This window comes from Oryctolagus cuniculus, chromosome 10 (genome assembly GCF_964237555.1).
Source record: "Oryctolagus cuniculus chromosome 10, mOryCun1.1, whole genome shotgun sequence".
Classification (NCBI taxonomy): domain Eukaryota; kingdom Metazoa; phylum Chordata; class Mammalia; order Lagomorpha; family Leporidae; genus Oryctolagus; species Oryctolagus cuniculus.
Window position 1 is genome coordinate 4,029,715 of NC_091441.1, and position 20,211 is coordinate 4,049,925.

The following is a 20,211-nucleotide window of genomic DNA, read 5'->3' on the forward strand; positions in this document are numbered from 1 at the left end:
AAAGAACAGGTGGAAGAAAGATTTTACTTGTTAATAAGATCAAAGGTGTTATACATATATATATATATATATATATGTATATATGTATATATATAAAGAAAAAGGTTAACCCCAAATCCCATGTGTCTGATAACAGGGGAGAGGCCTGCACAAATTTCAGGGCTCGCGAATCTGCAAAAATCTGAGGAAAATCCCATTAGTCCTGAGCGTACTGGTATGGGCCTGAACCCCTCAACAGGATGCTGACAATAAGGCACCACCTGAAAGTACACACTTTCTTAAGCTCCCCCCAAAATTGGCTTCACTGAAAAAAAACTAAGAGCTGATATCTGGATATTCATTTGTAAAAATATGGGTACATGTTATTGGCTATGAGATGATTTAAAGTTTATTCTTTATAATGAACTCATCCAGCCTTAAATCCTTTATTGGTAGAATGGTTTTGTGAGTGAGGCCATCTTCAAGAGACGCTACCAGGAAGGATTATTGCCTAGTAACCCTCAGAGCACAAGCGGAATGCAGCAGATGAGAGACTCCTGGAAGCCACTGCCTTCTACTTAGAGACAGTCACTCATAGCCCAGCTGACTGCCAATGCCAGGCCTTTCCACCATCACGCACGTGGCTTTCAAAGAAGAGGGACTTACTCTGCTCGTTCTAAGGGGAGAGCTTTGGATAAGCCCCTGTTCTGGATTACTACTAGCAAATTCAGAGTCACAAAGATACTTCGGCTTACTCATGCTACAAAGAGAATGACTTCTAAAAAAAGGTATGCTTTAGAATGAACTTGCAAATTAATTAGTCATTTTAGAACGTGAATTGTATGTACACTTACTTGTTCGTATTTATGTGTGCAGGACTGCAGACATAATATAATATACCAACTTAAAATCAGTTAATCCAAATTTTAAGACAAAAACAGTACGTTCTTAGCCCAGGTATTCATCGAGTCTCAAATGAAAGTGTTTGGAAACAATTCATTTTCTACTTCCAATTAAGAGTTATACTGATAAAACTTACTGTTCATCAAACATTACCGTTCAACCATATAAATTTATTTTTTGAATTATCATTTTTGCATACATCCTTCAAAACAAAAGACCTAAACACTTGCAAACAAAATGCATTATTAACTTAGTTGTCACAACCTATTTAGTTAACTTCTATTACCATTTGATATAATACGCAATGCTTTAGAGGAAAGAATCAAATTCAAAACACTAAAAGAAACTGATTATACTCTCCTGAACAGATTAAAATATAGCAAGCTTGCAAAATTATACCCAAGGCATCAATGTTTTAAGTGGGTAAGGAAAATGTTTAACTTCATTCAGAGAACAGTTATGCCCAAACTGATGGTTCCGCATGCTAATAAAGAGTTTACCTGGCGCAGCCCGTGGCACAGCAGGTTAAGCCTACAATGCTGGCATCCCATATGGGTTCTGGTTTGAGTCCTGGCTGCTCCAATTCTGATCCAGCTCCCTGCGAATGTGCCTGGGAAAGCAGTGGAAGATGGGCCCTCTACCCACATGGGAGACCATATGGAGCTCCTGGCTCCTGGCACCACAGTCACTTGGGCAGTGAACCAATGGACAGGAGATGTCTCTCGGTCTTTCCCTCTCTCTCTCTCTCTGTAACTCTGCCTTTTAAATGAATGAGTAAATCTTTTTTTAATGAATCTCTGAAACAACAACAACAGAAACAAAAAGAGTTTCCCTGCTTCCTAAAATCACAAACAGGAAGGAGGGAGGAGCCTCCCTCCTGTGCCAGATGATGCCACTTAAATTGCGGTCTTCGGCAGCCGCAGCCATCTACTGCAAAATTATATTGTGGTCAAAGTGTTAGACCTCCAATTCAGTATTACTAGGGAACATGCCATAGGAATAGGCACTGCATAACAAGGAATCCTCTGAAACAAAGAACTCTGAATAGCAAAAACAATTCAAAGATGTTGGGCTTCAGGGGTGGGGAACATCCAATCCAAAGACCACACAAGGCCTGAGAAATCCCTGGGTCTGGCCCTGCCAAGGCAACCCTATGAATGGGCTTGAAATTTAATGAATCTACAGCAGGCTAATGTTTATGCTGATAATTTTGTATGGCCCACGAATGATGTGATAAATATCCAAACAGCCGATGGCAGACAAAAGGTTCCCCACCTGTGGTAGGTGAACACTGCAGCCTGGACTACCTAAAGCAATAATGCAGAAGATGGGTGTGCACTGAGACGTATTCGGGCTTCCTTCCCTGATTTTAGGACAGAAGTAGTATTGATGTATGGGAAAAGCTGACCGTGCCTAAGGGGAGAAAGACACTGAATCTCTTACCTCTGTAGTCCATATACTTGGGACTGAAATGAGTAAAGGCAAGAAAAAATGGCCTTCAACCCATAAAAAATTCAAGCAGCATGCATTTAATTTCTCAAACTCCTCTCCTAGCATACAGGAGGTATTACTAATGTTAAGGTGTTTGATACACACATACATATATACTTATATATATACATACACAATTGAGAGATCGTTTCCTATTCATGAAATAATATGAACAAACACTTCAATAAAATTCCAAAATTAAAAACTAAAATGATATATATGGGTTTAAAACATACTATTTAAAGGTAATATTGGGAAACATTTGTCTTTTTATTACTTATCTGACCTAGACTATTTGTGTTCAAATGTGTGCTGAAATTAAGAGCCAGTTCCAGCATTTATTAGTTATGAACCCAGCAGTAATTCTGGATATGAGTCCTTACAGGTACAATGATAACTCAGGGCTAGAAGGTCACAGAATTATAAACTGAGATAATGCATCTGGAAACAAATGGAATATAATGAAAAATAAGTATTGTTTCCACTTACATAAACACGTAGGAGACATAACTTGGACAAGGCCTAAATTATTATTTTTTTAAATACAAAATTATTTAAAACTTGAAAATATACGTGACATGTTCAATGCATACATCATGGCCACAATTATTAAATACAGTGTTATATACAGTATGTTATGTTTAGTTAAACACAGTATGGCAAACCAAAAGTGTAAGTAAAAAGGAAGCACATGAAATATCCCAATATATTAACATTAAACTCTGTTCATACTATAATATTAAAGAAAATATGTCACCTCCCTTGGAAAAGTTAAATTCCTCACAGAGAAAATAAGGCAAGAGCATTTTAGATTTTTTGAAGAGACTACAAAACATTTACAAATATGGCTGAAGAGGCCTCAGACCTCAAAGCAGAAGCTACTGTGTCATTTTTGATATTTTAATATATCAATAAAAAATAAGCATTAAGAAAGCAAACTTTCCAAAATACATCTGCAAAATGTTGGGATACTATCTAGGAGAGTCTGAAGGAAGCTGAAAATCTAGGCTGACTTTAAGCAGGAAGACAGTTTTTCACACTCCTCCTGAGTGGGCTGCACTTTTTCCCGATTTCAGAAGTGGCCAAGCTCACCTGGTAGCTGACACTGCTCTGTTTCAGTTCACCTAATATCATTAAGTCGATGTGATGAAGCTAATTATGATACAGTAGCAAGAAGAAAACAAAGGAGACCTGGCAGTTGATGACATAATAATTGTAGTGTTATTTTTCATGACATGGCAACTATAGTATTACTTTGGGAATGACACAAGATTTACTTCTTTTGTAGCATCAGCAACGTTTAAGTCTACAGTAAGAATTCAAAAATACTATCTCGAAACTCCAAAGAAAAAATACATAAAAAATACAAAGATTAGTCTCCTACATTTGTTTTAGCAACCCTAATGTATTTAGAGAAGTCAGTTCCATCCACTTCAACTCTCCTACTCCTTGAAGCTTGTTGTAAAGGTTCAAAGGCCTCCATGTCCTTTCAAATATTTTTAGATTTCAATTTTTGTTTAATTAAGCTATGTGATTAAAATTTTGTGGGAGAATGACACACATTTGATACTCAAGCAGAGTATCAGAAATGCAAAACATGAATTGACTTGATAAAAATTCTAGAAGTCCTCTCATTAAACAAAGACTAAAATGAAAATGTAATTCTACTTAAGTGAAAAAAAAAGTAAATGGAAGTTACCTTTCTTTTGGGGTGCCAACTCCATGTTTGCCTAGTAGATGCGTATTTAAATGCTTCTTCATTACAAATGCAACCCTAAGAGGAAAAAAAAAAGAAATTATGGATCTAAAACATGAGTGTGCTAGAAATCTATACAAAAACTACTTAATACATATATGTGGATATAGCATGAAAAAGTATATTGCACTTGAACAACTGTTCTCTTGAACAATTCACTTGCATACAAAGTAAACATATTATCACAACAGTAAATAATTTCATCCAAACTGACTGGTTCATTTTCATACTTGCGTTTGGCAACAGTGTCCCAAAGACCAAAACAATGACTGTAGTTCTCCAGTCACTGTCTCCACAGCTGGTTGTGAGAAAGATAGAGCAGGATCACCATAGAACATACAGTGCCCCCAGCCCATCTCACACTTTAATCATGATAGTATTAAATATTTGACGCATTATAAGAGAGAAAATGAATAGCTTTCATGAAGCTTCCTTAAAAACATGGCAATAATTTAAAGAGAGTTTTTTTTTTTAAATGATATAAATGTTTACTGTATCTCCAGCATTGAAGTACAAGGAAGATCTCAATGACTAAAAAAACAAAAAGTATTACCTGACATACTATCTTAATGTATACACAAATCAGCTCCCTTAATTCCATTTTGTTGACATAAAAATGAAACGGACGGGAATCAGCAGGCAGTACATGGAGCACCCTTCTTCCAGGGAACACAGTACAACACCAATTTAATTACATCATGTGATTATTTAAAACAACTTAGATCTCATTCAGAAGCATCAGACTAAAACGGCTCTCTTGATAAGCGAAAAAAAATTTACTGTTGTAACTTTCAGTATAAAAGGGCTAGCAAACATTTTTGTTAATTATGTATTACAGCTGTCCTTCATAAAGTTAATTACTAATAGCTGAAAGGCAACAGAATCTATTTGCATATGTACATGAGAGGCATGACATATGCAAAAATATGATTTTAATTAGCATTCTATGATATGAAGGGCTACAAATCAAATTGGCATGTTATAAGATTCTTAACACGAAACACGGAATTCATCTGGATGCATTTACACAAATGGACAATACAAGACGTAAGACTGCATCCTCATGAGAGTCTTCCAGCAAAGCCAAGAACAGAACCATTGTTAAGCATGGGAATGCTTCTGTCCTTGATCAGTCTGGCCTATTTTGTTTATTGTCACACATCAAAGAATCTGTTGTAGGGCCACAAGGATATGCTTGCATTTCTTTAAATGACTATGACTTCATTACTGTTATAGTCTACATATATACAATGTACAATATTCATTCTGTTTAATATATTATGTAATAACTACTATGGACAAATTATAAATAACTAATCGCATCATCAATCACCAAGTGGAAAGATGATTATCACAAAGAATCAAACTGTGATAATATTAACTGCTGAGCAAAAATTAACAGTACAAGATATTCTATTTTTGTTTCTGCTCGATTTGAACAAAATAAATAACATTTTTCATTCCCTTAAAAAAGAATACAGTAATAACAAAAGTCCATTTAAGTCATAACTTCCCTACTGTCCTGTATTTTCCTATAATTAAAAAAACATAACACTAATAGCAAAGAGCAAAGGTTAAAAACCCAAAGTTGCAAAGCACAGCTTATTTACACGACCAAGCATAATTTAAGAGATCTGAATTTAGAAACCACAGTGCAGTTTTTAACAGAAGAAATTATTAAAATATTTTGTTTTAAGAACTGAAGCAAAACTACTGCACTGCACAGAGGAACAGACGGGAAAACAAATAGAGAAGGAAAACTTGTTCCTAACATAAAGTCCCAACAGCTGCTGAAGGTCGCTAACATTTAGTATTTAGAGGGATAATAATCTTTTACAGGGAAAAGTCTGTAAGGCTAAAACATGGGTCAGTTATATTCAAACACAACATATTTGTTCATCCAAAATTTGACAACATAAATACCAATTCTTTATATCTGACCCAAAGTAAAAGCATCAATATTATCCACATTAAAATGTAAGGGGATGGATGTTATGGGGGGAAAAGCCGCTATAATTCAAAAAGTTGTACTTTGGAAATTTAAATTTATTCAATAAAAGTTAAAAAAAAGAAAGGAATTAAAATCAGCTTAATAAAGAGATATCTGTATGTCCAAAAAAAAAAAAAAATGTAAGGCAAACATGACTGATGTAAAATTCCAGTCTATGGGAAGATAAAATTGCCAGCAACATGCGACCATTGAAGGGTCATTTAACCATATTTTAACTATACTGTTAACTATCATTTCATCATTTGACCTATATTGTTTGCATATTTTGAACACAGTAATTTTTAGAAATTGTACCCAAATACTACCAAAAATTATTTCCAATCTAAAATGCTATGGTCCTAAAAAAGACTCATGCCGTTATACCTTCACGGCCTGTCTCAGCTCGTTCACTGGTTCATTTCCTGCGTGCAAGCCACAGGCGGGCTCTGCTCCGACTGCTCTGATCAGACCATCAGAGCAACGGCTTCCTGGAGCTTTCACTCCAAGCTTCGGCTGAACAAGAGGGAGAAGTGGCACAGGCCGCAACCTCCCGCTTCCTGGATGCAGCTAACCAGTTGTGTACACATTTGCTTCCACATTTACTAAAAATCCACTGGTACACAACGAATAGTTCTACACAGCTGTGGTACATACATGAGCCTCATAAAAGTCCCAGATGCCAACAGGGAAACCTAGTGAAGAAAACAGACTTGGGGGCAGGGGGAGCAAACTGCACGGCCTGTAAACATGGCAGACGGAGGAGCACACGGGGGAGGACAGGGAGTATCAGCAGAGTGCACTGCCCTTCTGCACCTGGTGGCACAGGCTGGTGACGTCCAAGGGAAGAGGGGCAACCCCAGCCAACAGGGGTCACTATAGACACATTGCAGGGAGCTGGGGGCTGGTCTCACAACACACAAGAGGTGACACAGTTTTAGAGTACAGCAAGTGAAGAGGAAAATAGTGAAGTGATTTGTTCAACTTACATTTTAAGAGTTACTCTCACTTTTCTGTTTAGAATACAGAGAGCAAGAGAAAGAAGTGGGCGGGGGGGAGGGGTTAATCAATTAACTCTTACAATCCAGGCAGACAGTGGCCAGGACCAAGGGCTACAAGTAGAGGACACGACTGGCCAGACCTGGGATCTGTGTTGTTAATTAGGGTAACACGATTTCCGTAAGCACAGATGAGAAGTCTGGCAGAGAAGGGGTTTTCATTCGGGAGAAAGAGAACTAGTCTGAAGGCAATCAGTTTGGGATGAATTCTTGGAGTAAGTCTGGTGAACCTCTAAAGGCAAGCCAGACAAGAGGTGGGCTGTCGTGGTCAAGGTGGGATTCTTGCCAGAACCGTTTTCACTGAGGTGGTCTACATCTGCAGAAACACCTTTAAATTACAGTTGTTTAAATGGGAGTCTCTATATATGATTGATCCATGTGCAGGTAACTATAAGTACCTGATAGAAACATCACTTTACCCACCTCCAACACTTGCACCCCATGTAAACACTGGTTCACGTCCCAGCTGCTCCACTTCCAATCCAGATCCCTGCTAGTGCACCTGGGAAAGCATCGGAAGATGGCCCTAATACTTGGGCCCTCGCCACCCACATGGGAGTCCCGGATGGAGTTCCCGGCTCCCAGCTTTGGTCTGGGCCGGCTCCAGCCATTGTGGCCATTTGGGAAATAAGCCAGTGGATGCAAGGCATCTGTGACTTCCCTTCTCTGTAATTCTGCCTTTCAAGTACATAAACAAATCTTTAAAAAAGAAATAAAATATGAATTTGCAAAAGAAAAAGGGGCTGTATAAGAGGAAACCACCCACCCTATGAAATGACTAAATCTGTTTTATTTATTTAGCCTCCTTGAAAAATCAGGGGTCTTAGTTTAGCTTTAGGAGAGTGATCAAATTCACAAAAAAAAAAAAAAAAATCACTTTAATTGGTTTTAGTGTCAAAAGAGCAATACAGTACTACGATTTGCATCCCAGCTATAGACTTCTACTTTAAATATGAACAAAAAAAATCAAAAGAAATTAATTTAACTTATTCCAATTTATTTCAAAATGATTTTCCTTCACTCAATGTAGTATAATAAAAACTTCTTCCTTTGGTCCTTCCAGCTGACATCACTAAATTACAGTGGACCTGCTTTACGTGCCGTTTCAGTCACTGGGCTTCCATTACCTATGGGCAACTGCACTCTAAAATTATAAGAAATAACCAAAATTCATAAAGTTGAAATAATTTTATAATGAAATAATCATAATTATGTTTTATTTTCATTGTTCTTCTCTTCCTGTGCCAGATAGATAGATAGATAGATAGATAGGAACAAACTTAATATATACTCCATTCAGTTTGGGACTTTGCAGTTTCAGGCATCCACGGGACAGCTTGGGATGTAATGCATGTGGCTAAGTACAAGTGTCTATATTTTGAGAATCATGGGAGTTGATCTAACTATTCCATTAAAGTAAATACTAGACTACCAGAAATACAGAGCTATGACAGGCTAGCATCTCCCTGCTCACGCGTGGGTGTAAGAGTGTTCAATGCAGGGGCCAAAAGTCAGGTTTGCACAGCAATCTCTCCAAACACTCAGAGAGGAAGCTGCAGCAGGATGCTTTCCTGAACTTGGGCTGTTTTTCCTTGTTTCTCTCATCTTTATAATAAGGTCAAATGTGCCTCACAGCCTACAGGATATCATTTCCAACTATGTGAGGATTTCTGATGATGAAATCCTTATGAAGTATTTGGTCTTAAGCTCACATAAACATACCAACACAGCAAGGGAAAGACTGTCTTTAAGACAACTGCCCATCATATACACTCTGACAAGCACACATTCCATTGCCCAGACAGTCCTGACAACTGGCAGTGACCCAGCCTGCCCTCCTCACCACTCCCGTCCCACCGCAAGGCCAGGCTCTTCCCGTAGAGCAGGCAGAGAGGATATTACTCAGTGAAACGACAAGAGAACCAGTCACGTGACTCATCGTTTTCAATCTCTGCTGCAGAGATGGAAAATTAAAAAATGACCAACAGGAAACAAGGGTAGCAGGCAAAGCTTACTTGAGAAACAGAGTGAAAGTCTCCTGAACACAAAACATTCCGGCCCTCTTCCTGTCGCCTTGTGACAAATGATGACACTGCTGACCGAAGGACGTTTGCCCCCCCAGAACAGTGACGTCCAAGAGCAGGCAGGGCAGTGCAGGAGAGGCAGAGGTCCGGTCCTGGCTCGAGTACTGGGAACCACATTATGTCGCAGGTGCTACACACATCCCCAGTCTCAGTTTCTCCAGGTAAAAAAACAACTAAAATATCTCGCAGGGGTGTGTGAGAATTAAAGCAAACAGCGCACGCAAGCACACGTGTCATGAGGGCACATCCAGGCGTCTTCCCAATAAACCCTGGTACCAGTGATGCTCTCATTGCAAACCTGCAAGTGACAGGGTCACATCCAGGGATAAAAGACAGACAGTCATTTGAATGACTGCATCTCAAAAAAGCTCCATTCTGGATCAGCTCAGTTAATACCCTAAGTAAATATGCATAGCAACTTCAAAATAGCATTTTGCTTCATGTATGTAAGATACCTGGAAAAGCCAAATGCAAAGACCTGATCAATACACCACTTCAGACTGTATCAGCCATTGCATGAGGGTCATTTATCATGACACCAACAAGTATTCACACAGACCGATGTAAATCAGATACTATTTCTGCTTATATCACTCCTCAAGGAAGGGGGCAGGGAACAAAAAGAACACAGGACCCCAGACTGTGTAACAGCAGCCAGCGAACAATGATGACCCAGCACAAACAACCATGGTATGCAGTCACACACCAAAAGTTCTCATTTGCTCCCTCCCCAAACTGTAGTATTTAATTAAGCTGGACTCAATTAAAAATGACTTTTCACAAAAAATAAAAATAATAATTTTCACTAACTGGGAATATGAATGGCTCAATGAATGAAAGTTCTGAATTTTAACTTAGGCTTAAAAGAAAATCGTACTTACTGCCTTCAGTGTTTATGCAAGTCTCCTAAGAAAAATATCTACATGTAAAACCACATCATCAATAATTCCGCCCTGTTCTCAGGCTTCAGATGTCGCTCTAGCCAAGCACTGCACTTGCTGTTTGCTCTGAGGTACAGGTCTGTCTCTTGCCTTCCATCGCATGGCAGTTCCCTCCCTTCTTTTCTAGCAGCTACAGAAAGCTCTCACTTTCCCATCAAGTGCCATTATGCCTGCAGCAAACACCACAGGATCACAGGTGCTCCCCAAACGTGGTCCCCCTGAGGTAAGGTTCAGGCACAGGACACTACTGACACTCCCAGGGTGCAATTCTGGCTCTCAGCTCCCCAGGTGTGGGAGTCACTGCTACACCAATTACTTTTTGTGAACTCAGACAACTGTTGCTTAACTACGAGCCTTTGGTTTCCTCATAAAAATTCACATAAGAGATGTATACAAATTAGGAAAATTATGAAAAAGTAACATATGCACAACAAAAACTTTTGCACCAAGATATTTATCTTCTCATTTTCCCATGGCCTAAAATTAACGAAGCCACTGATTGATGCCAGTGTCAAGGGTGGTGAAAGAATTCACCAGTGGTCAGTTAGAGTGAGCAGAGTTAGATGTATTGAGCACCGGCCCTATAAGGAGGCAGTCAGAAGACTGCTGCCACACAATTATAACCTGAGGGCTCACCATAACTTTAGCATCTTCCTCCCTAGGGTGAGCTTCCTTGTGGTTCCGGGGACTTCTCAGTTAGGACACTTGTCTTTCTGGGCTGACCTGGGGAATCTGCATCAAACTTAGCTAGGCAATGTCCCAGTCTACCAGGTGCCCTGGGGCAACCCTACCCACCCACTGTTCCAACTTACTAGGACTGTAATGAAGATCCTGTACCATGTAAAGAATGGCACCTATTCTTGGCATTCTGAAGTGTTTCTCACATTTAGCTATTAACGAGCCTTAAACTCAAAAGTTCAAAAAATAATCATTACCACCAATGTTCAACCTCACTGACACTGAGCAGTGCCTCTCCAGAACAAGGCTCCAAGGTTGCAAAAAGAGGAGCTTCCAGGGACAGGGTTAAGCTGGCAAGGCAGGCATCCCATATGAGTGCTGTTCCAGTTCTGGTTGCTCCATTTCAGATTCAGCTCCCTGCTAACGGGCTGGGAAATCAGTGGAAGATGGACCAAGTACGTGAGCTCCTGCCACACATGTAAGGAGAAATGAATGGAGTTCTAGGCTCCTGGCTTTGGCCTGGCCCAGAACCACTTTTCGCAAACATTTAGTAAGTGAATAGAGGATGGACGATCTGTCTCTCTCTTCATCTGTCTGCCACTCTGCCTTTAAATAAATAAATCTTAAAAAAAAAAAAAGGAAGAAATGCCTATCATACTGTGTGTTTATTAAGGAAATCTATGTTCATAGGAACAATTCAATATGCTTTAATTCAAATGCCAGTCAAGAAATTTACATGTTTGAATACCATCAATAAGCACTGAGACCAAAGGTTTACAACAAAAGAATAAGGAACAGGAGACAGATGATGAATAATAAGGTACTGGGCATTCCATGTACTTGGTCCAGAAGCAGTTTTCTAAATGGTGTTGAGAGAGTCCAACGGGGTATGACCCTCAAACTGGGTTGTGGATGCAGGTTCCAGATCTGCAAAGATCTGTGTAGTAAGGAATGAAGAAACACAGAAAAGTGGAGAAACAGTACTAGAGGACTAAGGACAAACTGGAGAGAACTAAGAAAACAAGCAAAGTTCCAAACAAGAAAGTCATCCAGATTCTCAGCATTTGCCAAACAGGTATTCTACAGATGACTGTTTTGCAGGATAATAGTAAGAATATTACCAACAAAAGAGTACTGGTTGAGGAGTTCAGAAAACTTACTTTAGAAAAAACAGTTTAGAAAACACTTAAGTCTGGACTATTAAAACAAAATACCTTGGACTGGATCATTTACAATGCACACAACAGAAAATAATGAAGGCAGAGGTAAAGCTCATGCTACCAATAAACTCAGTGTGTGAAGACTCATTCCTTCAGCTGTGCCTTCCACGTGTTCTCCGGAGCAGGTTTCTTCTGTTTGACTTTCTCAGGATGGCGCCTGGCCAGGGCTGGGCTCCACCCTCCTGAAAGCCCTGCACTGCAGGTTAGGTATCATCATATGAATCTGGGGAGACACAGATATTCAGACCACTGCAATGCTGGTGCAGAGGCAGGAACTTTGCAGGATCTGACACATCTCAAAACCTAGTATAGAACTGTAATGAGAGGCAGTAGAGGAGATCAGATCCCCACTCTCCCATTGACCACAAAGGGGAGCCTGACACTTCTTAAAAAATCAGCTCAGGGCTAGCCTGAGGGTCTTGTCCGATTTCACACCCATGTGCGAGATCCAGAAGAAGCTCTGGCTCTGTTGTGGTCACTTGAGGAGTGAACCAGCAGATGGAAGACCTGTATCTCTGTCTCTCCCTGTCTCTGTAATTCTACCTCTCAAATAAATAAAATAAAATCTTAAAAAATAAAAATCAACTAATATCTCCTTCCTAATTTACAGTGTAGTGATAATAATATGCATTTCATAACATAATAAACATGTAATATTTACTCCCATACCTGTTATAACCATAAGTACCACTACAGACACACAGGGTATTTCAAAAAGTTTCTGGAAAATTCAATTAAAAGTGTTTATTGGGGCTGGCACTGTGGCATGGTGGGTAAAGCTGCTGCCTGAAGCAGCATCCCTTATGGATGCCGGTTGGAGACTCAGCTGCTCCATTTCTGCTCCAGCTCTCTGCTGTGGCCTGGGAAAGCACTGAGAGATGGCCCATTTGCTTAGACCCCTGCACCCGCGTGGGAGACCCAGAAGAAGCTCCTGGCTCCTGGCTTCATCAGGTCAGCTCAGCTCTGGCCATTGCAGGCATCTGGGGAGTGAACCCCTGGATAGAAGATCCCTCCCTCTCACTGTGCCTCTGCCTCTCTGTAACTCTGTCTTTCAAATAAATAAAAATATTTTTTAAAAAAGTTTACTTTAGTACAAAATAATTTTAAATCCATGCATATGTTGTATCATCAAAAGTTCATGAAAAGTGGGAATCGGTAAAAAACTAAGCCTAGATTTCAGAAACGTATGCGACAAAATAAACTTATCTGTTAATTTCATTTTTCCATGAACAATCTGAGATACCCTTATACACCTAGAATCAGAATATACAAAGATGAATAAAATACAGTCTCTAAATTAAAGGGTTTAAGTCCGGGTCATAAAAACAGATATCTAGAAGGACCACGTCTGCACTGAGCAGTGGGAAACAAGATCTATATCTAAAAATCACAGCTGACGAAGCACTAAAATCTCTCATCACCACAGTTTGGAACCTGGAAGGTTTCCCCTGCTTCCAGATCGAATTTAACTTATTTTCTCTGAGCAGAACATCAGTGCCAAGTAAACAACTTAGTTTTCATCAGCTGCACATATTGGGAAGCAGCAATCTATTCTTATAATAAATCCTACAGAGCTAAGGGAAAGTGCAAAGAGAACATAAAATAATGAAATTGCAAAAATGATCATAATTCATTTTCCCATAAGTACAAAACACACAATTATAAAGAGTGTAATCTTGTATTGAAGAAATGTCACTTGTCATTAAAAACAGAAGTGTTTTCCTATCTTGCTTAGTTTATCTTTCTTATGATTACTAAAGTGTGACCATTCTAAAGATGACAGTATATGAATAGAATATTTTTATAGTACAGTTTTGTATATGAATTACAATTTTAATGACATACTTATAAAGGATGAATTGTAGATCTTAATATAGCAACCAGTGTCATTTTCCTAATAACATCATATCACATGACCAGTGACCAGTGAAAGACATCACATACTAATCAACAAAACTAATACCATGCTTAGTCAAATAGCAAAGTGGAATGAAGGGTGCAAATTGAATTCAGGTTGTTAAACTTAACTTTGTTTTTTAAAGATTTAATTATTTATATGAAAGTCAGAGTTACACAGAGAGAGGAGAGACAGAGAGAGGGAGAGGTCTTCCATCTGCTGGTTCACTCCCCAGATGGCCACAACAGCCGGAGCTGTGCCAATCCAAAGCCAGGAGCCGGGCACTTCCTCTAGGTCTCCACATAGGTGCAGGGGCCCTAGCACTTGGGCCATCTTCTACTGCTTTCCCAGGCCATAGCAGAGAGCTGAATCAGAAGTGGAGCAGCCTGGACGAGAACTGGCGCCCATATGGGATGCTGGCACTTCAGGCCAGGGCATTAACCTGATGAATCACCTAACTTTAACATAGGTAGGTTGCACTGGATTATCCAAGTAGATCTGATTTGATCTCAGAGATCCTTATGGAAGTGGAAGTGGAAGCGGAGAAGCAGAGAGAGGGAAGAAATCCAAGAAAACAGGAACAGAGGCTATCTGAAGAGGAACCATGGGGCCATGAACAAAGGACTGCAGGTGGCCTACAGAATTGCAAAGAGAAAGGAGAGCGACCCCTCCCCAACATGATAAGCAACACCTTAGCTCTGGTAGGAAAACTTTCCATCCAAACAATCCTTCTATAACGTAAATGCATCATTTTTTCTTCAACTCTGTCCTATCTTGACTCTAATGGAAGTCATCCAAGCCATTTCCGATCACCTCCTGCTTCTCACTATTGTGGATTCTTGTTCCTCTCCTCATCCTCCAATGGTGCTATTTTCATTCTTGGTTCAAAGGTATAATTCAATTCCTGTGTAACCCTTTGAGAGGGACTCTGATACTGATGTTATCCCCACCCGGGACCACTGTTAGGCATTTTTTCCTGTTTGAACTGGAGGTATCGCAAAACATCCCACATGCAGTGATGATGTCTCCTCAGCAGTGGTCTCTCGCAGACTTCCCAATTCTGTCAGTTGTACCACCTTCCCAATTTAACAACTTCACCCTCATGCTTGCAAATCATCAACTGTTTCTTCACTATTTCCACCATCACGACAAGACTTTTCTCTTCCAACATTAATTAAACTAGTCCAAGCTATGAAGCAGAGTGCTACAGCTGCAAGCTGCAATCCACTGCCATTCATTCCACATGCCATCAGGACACATCCTTTTACAAACTTGTTCATACTGCACCAAAGCTCACCAACCTTTTCTGAATTGGATACAGCAACAAACGCTAAGCAAGAACTTAATAGTCTTCAGTAATGATTCTGAACCAGTTATTCCAATTTTTAGAATATGTGCTCAAAAATATATCTGTAAAGAAACAAACACTCTACACTCTAAAAGTGAGAATACTCTAAATGCTAATAGTAGTGTGACATAATTATGTAGAATGTTATGCACTAATTAAAAGTACAGAAAACTTCATGATCTATGAAATTTAAAAGGAAAAATGTTACATGCAATATAATCTCAACTAGGAGGAATTATGTGTACTTTTGTATTCTGACATATACACATATAAACATAAGCAAATAAGTTTTAGATAGGTTTGCATTTGTTTTTCTACAATAACTAAAATCAAAATATAATGTGTTACAGATTACAAACTTTTTTATATTCTGGAGTTATAAAGTGAGTTTATTTTGGTGTAAAAAATTTTGAAATGCATGCACAGCTTTTATAATATGTACTTTCAATGAATTTTTTACTTATATAAGGTGAGCATATTTCATATATACAGATTTAGAAGCACAGTGATACTTTCCACCTCACCCTCCCTCCAGTCCACGCGCAAAGCCTTTTTTGCAAAGCTAACCAATAGAAAGAAGGAAAGAGGGAGGGAGGGAAGGAGGAAGACTGGTAGAGCAGGAGAGAAGAGATCCACATATTCACTCCACAAATGCATTCAACAGCTGAGGCTGGGCCAGGCTGGGTGAGGCAAAGTCAGGAAATCGGCAGTTCCAGCCAGATTTCCCTTGTGGGTAGCAAAGATCCAAGGAAGTAAGTCATCATCTCCTGTATCTTGGGGTGCACATTAACAAAACACTGGATGGGAAGTAGAGGCAAGACTGGATCCCATGCACCCCAATTTGGGATGCAGCCATCCCAAGCAGCATGTTAACCCACTGTACCTCAACACCTGTCCCTACAAAACCAATTAATGGTTCATTAATGGGTCCTGGTAGCTGTATGAGTACAGACTGCAGACATTATCAGCTCTGGCTGAGACTAGAGGGCACCTGGATTCTCAGCAGGTAAGCGCTTTGGCTTTTTCAAGAGAACCATAGTAAAGAAACCGAAAATGCACAAGTAGTATCCTTGCTTGGTGATACTCAGGGAGAGCACTCTGCCATTCAAGCACTCATGGTAAACAGAAAAAAATAAAGAAACAAAATGCTACAGATAAAATCATTATAGTAAGTTAACTATTTTTAGAATGAATATAAATTTTCCCAACTAATCAATAACAAATCTAGCAAATGACATAGAACTGAGATTTTTTAAAATTCACTGGGATTACAAAAGTGCACATACATGTTAAAAGAAGATATTTATCACAGAATGAAGAAATAAAAATGAATAACCTGTGAATCAGGATAAACAAAAAATACAATGTAACCAATTATGAAGAATAATTATGTTTATAAATAAATACGATGATGGTTATTTAAAAACAAATATAACAATGCGGCTGGTGCTGTGGCACAGTGGGTTAAAACCCAAGCTGTAGTGCCAGCATCCCATAAGGATGTCGGTTTGAGTCCTGGCTATTCCTCTTCCAATCCTCTTCCAACCCAGCTCTCTGCTATGGCCTGGGAAAGCAGTAGAGGATGGCCCAAGTACTTAGATCCATGCACCCCTGTGGGAGACCAGGAGGAAGTTCCTGGCTCCTGTCTTCCGATCAGCTCAGTTCTTCCCACTGTGGTCATTTGGGGAGTGAACCAGCAGATGGGAAGACCTTTCTCTCTTTCTCTGGCTCTATATCTCTCTTTAACTCTTTCAAATAAATAAAAAATAAATATTTTAACAAAATATAATGAACATTGTCCAAAACCATAGACAGTTGAAAAAGACAGCACTGAATTTATTATAAACAAAACAAAAATAAAATAGACACTTTACCTTCAAGGATCACAAATCAAGGGCACACTATGATTTGTCGTTAGATGTAAAATGTATTTTATAATATTAAAACAAAACCTGTATGAAGTGTTTGATACCTCTCTCTCTCTCCTTCTCTCTCTGTGTAACTCTGCCTTTCAAATAAATGAATAAATCTTTAAAAAGCATTATAAATTATACCACGTGAGCAAAAAAATAGAAGGAAGACATAAAGGCACAAAACACATGTCTAAAAGTAAAGACTATGAGATAAAAATCTTACTAAATGATTTTGACAGATGAAACATGAAGAAAAATGGTCAACAGGAATAAAAATCATCAAAAATTAAAGCACTGAAAGAAAAGGAGTTTTTTAAGGAAAATCGTACTAGCTGTTGCTCAACTGCCATGATATATTGAGAATGTTCAAAGATGCACGGTGAAATGCGAATATTAACAAAAAGTAGACAAAAAACTAGAACGTGATTAAAAACTGCAAACATACAGATATAAAAATATGAACAAACAGAAACCATAAAAATCTATGAAGAAAAAAATCTTAAAAGTGGTCCTCCAAAAAAAGCATTGTTATGTGCACAGAATCAAAGATTTGAATGACAGTAGATTTTAAAGGTAAAAAGACCAGAAGAAATAGTAATTACCTTCATTTTATACCTTTCATAAATTAACTCTAAATGGATCACAGGCCTTAAATATGAAGTCCAAAATTTTAACAGAAGAAAGCATTGTGCTCATAAACTAGGCAAGGATATCTTTGCTAGCACACAAAAAAACCCACAAAATTCACCTTAAAATTTTGTAAATTTGGTTCCATCAAAATTTTAAGGGTCTCCTAAAGAAAATACACAAAAAGGAAGGAAATTATTTACATAACATATATTTAATAAAAGATACACCTAGAATATATAAAGAAATTTCATGTTCAATAGAAACAATCCAGTTTTTTGTAAAGATTTATTTATTTATTCAAAAGTCAGAGTTACACAGAGAGAGAAACAGAGGTAGAAAGAGAGAGAGGGAGAGAGAGAGGTCTTCTATCTGCTGGTTCACTCCCCAATTGGCTACAACAGCTGGAGCTGCGCTGATCCAAAGCCAGGAGGCAAGAGCTTCTTACCCCACGGTGCAGATCCTATGTCCTCAAGAAAACTTGTGCAGTAATGTTCATAGAAGTATTAATCATAATACCCAAAATTAGAAATAAACTAGATGCCCATGAAATTATGAATGCATAAATAAACGGCGCTATATCCACACAATGCAACATTTGCCAAAAGAATGATGCATGCTTTCAAATGGATGAATCATGAAAAAATCCCGCTGAGAGAAGTCAGACACAAAAGGCCACACATATTGGAGCTGGTGTGGTGGTGTGGTACGGAAATCCACCATCTGGGACACCAGCATCCCTTGTGTGTGGTGGTTCCTGCTACCACAGCTCCACTTCCAATCCAGCTCCTTGCTAACGGCCTGGGAAAAGCAGCGAAAGCAGTCAGTGCTGTGGTGCAGCAGGCAAAGCTGCTGTCTCCAGTGCCAGCATCCCATATGGGCGCTGGTTCTAGTCCCGGAAGCTCCAATTCTGATCCAGCTCTCTGCTGTGGCCTGCAAAAGCAGTAAAAGATGGCCCAAGTCCTTGGGCCGCTGCACCCATGCGGGAAGAAGCTCCTGGTTGCTGGCTTTGGATTGGCCCAGCTCTGGCCTTTATGGGCATTTAGGGAGTGAACCAGTGAATGGAAGACCTTTCTCTCTCTCTCTTTCTCTTCCTCTCTCTCTCTCTATCTCTCTCTCTCTCTCTCTGGCACTCTCTGTCTCTGCTTTTCTGTAAGTCTGCCTTTCAAATAAATAAATTAATTAAAAAAAAAAAAAAGGCGGAAGATGACTCATGTTTGAGCCCCTGTCACCCATGTGGAAGTCCTGCATGATATTCCAGGCTCCTGCCTTTGGCTGGCTCTGCCTCAGATGTTGCGGCCAGCTGCTGAGTGAATGGGTGGATGTAAGGTCGCTCTCTTTCTCTCGGGCTCTCTTCCCTCACACTGTACCCCAGACTTTCGAATAAATAATTATTTCTTAAAGCCGCATATTGTATTATTGCCTTTATTTGAAATGTACACAATCTATTGTGATAGATAATTCATAAATGGATGTGAGTTGAACAATGAATGACTTTCAGCTGAAAAACAGATGTATACAAAACTCCTTTAGCTATTCATTTTAAAGTTCTCGTAGCATATGCCAGAATAAAACAGAAATAAGAACAAGTACAGCATTGCATCTTCTGTTTATATAGCTGAAAACTACTGCAAAATGAGGAAGCAGGTAATGCACAGTAAGGCCTGTTAGGAGTCAGGTTATTCTCCAGTAAGGGGCAAACATTTTCCAAGAGGAAGGGGACATCCCTGGGAAAAGGGAGAGGGTATCATGAGAAAAGGTAAACCAGAGTGAGAATATGCATTATGTGTCAGGCAAAAACATGAATATGAGCAAAACAAGGCCAGAAAGACCTTCCTTTGCAAATTATTGAAGACTTTTAAACAATAATTGGGATTTTGAATAGTATCTATTTTTTCTTTCTAAGTAATTATAATCAAAAATACATTTTTGTAAATTATTCTTTAAGAAACAAAGGTATTTGTATCTGAAAGGAATCTTCAAAACCAGTGAGCTGACCTAGCACCCAGATCTTAATTTATAAATAGAATTATTCAGTAGAAAGACAAAGCTCTTTGGGTGGAAAAAGCTAATCTCATATCTTGTGGTGCAGGGTTAACAAAATACTCAAAAGAGAAAAATGACACAAACATATTATAAGAACCCAGAAGACAACAAGAATCAGTTCCCCCTGATCACATGGGTCACACTGGGGAAATCTGAACACCCAAAAATATTATCCAAATGAATCATAACTAGGAATCCACACACACACGAGACAAAAACAAAGAGAATGCAATTTTAAATCTCTTCAAGTAATAAATATAGAGAAACAGACAATCCACAAAAT

The 20,211-nt window shown here is 39.0% G+C and overlaps 1 protein-coding gene across 5 annotated transcripts in view; it reads right to left on the bottom strand.

Annotated features, from left to right (window-relative positions):
- ZNF407 (zinc finger protein 407) overlaps positions 1 to 20,211 on the bottom strand; it is a 454,851-nt gene that overhangs the window by 274,680 nt on the left and 159,960 nt on the right. For all 5 annotated transcript variants that reach the window (XR_011379296.1, XM_008261471.4, XM_051851877.2 and 2 more), the window contains exon 4: positions 4,073 to 4,147. Coding sequence is in view for 4 of the 5 variants with exons in the window: in XM_008261471.4 (XP_008259693.3) it covers positions 4,073 to 4,147 (75 nt within the window). In the remaining variant the exon portion in view is untranslated. The remainder of the gene's footprint in view (positions 1 to 4,072; positions 4,148 to 20,211) is intronic.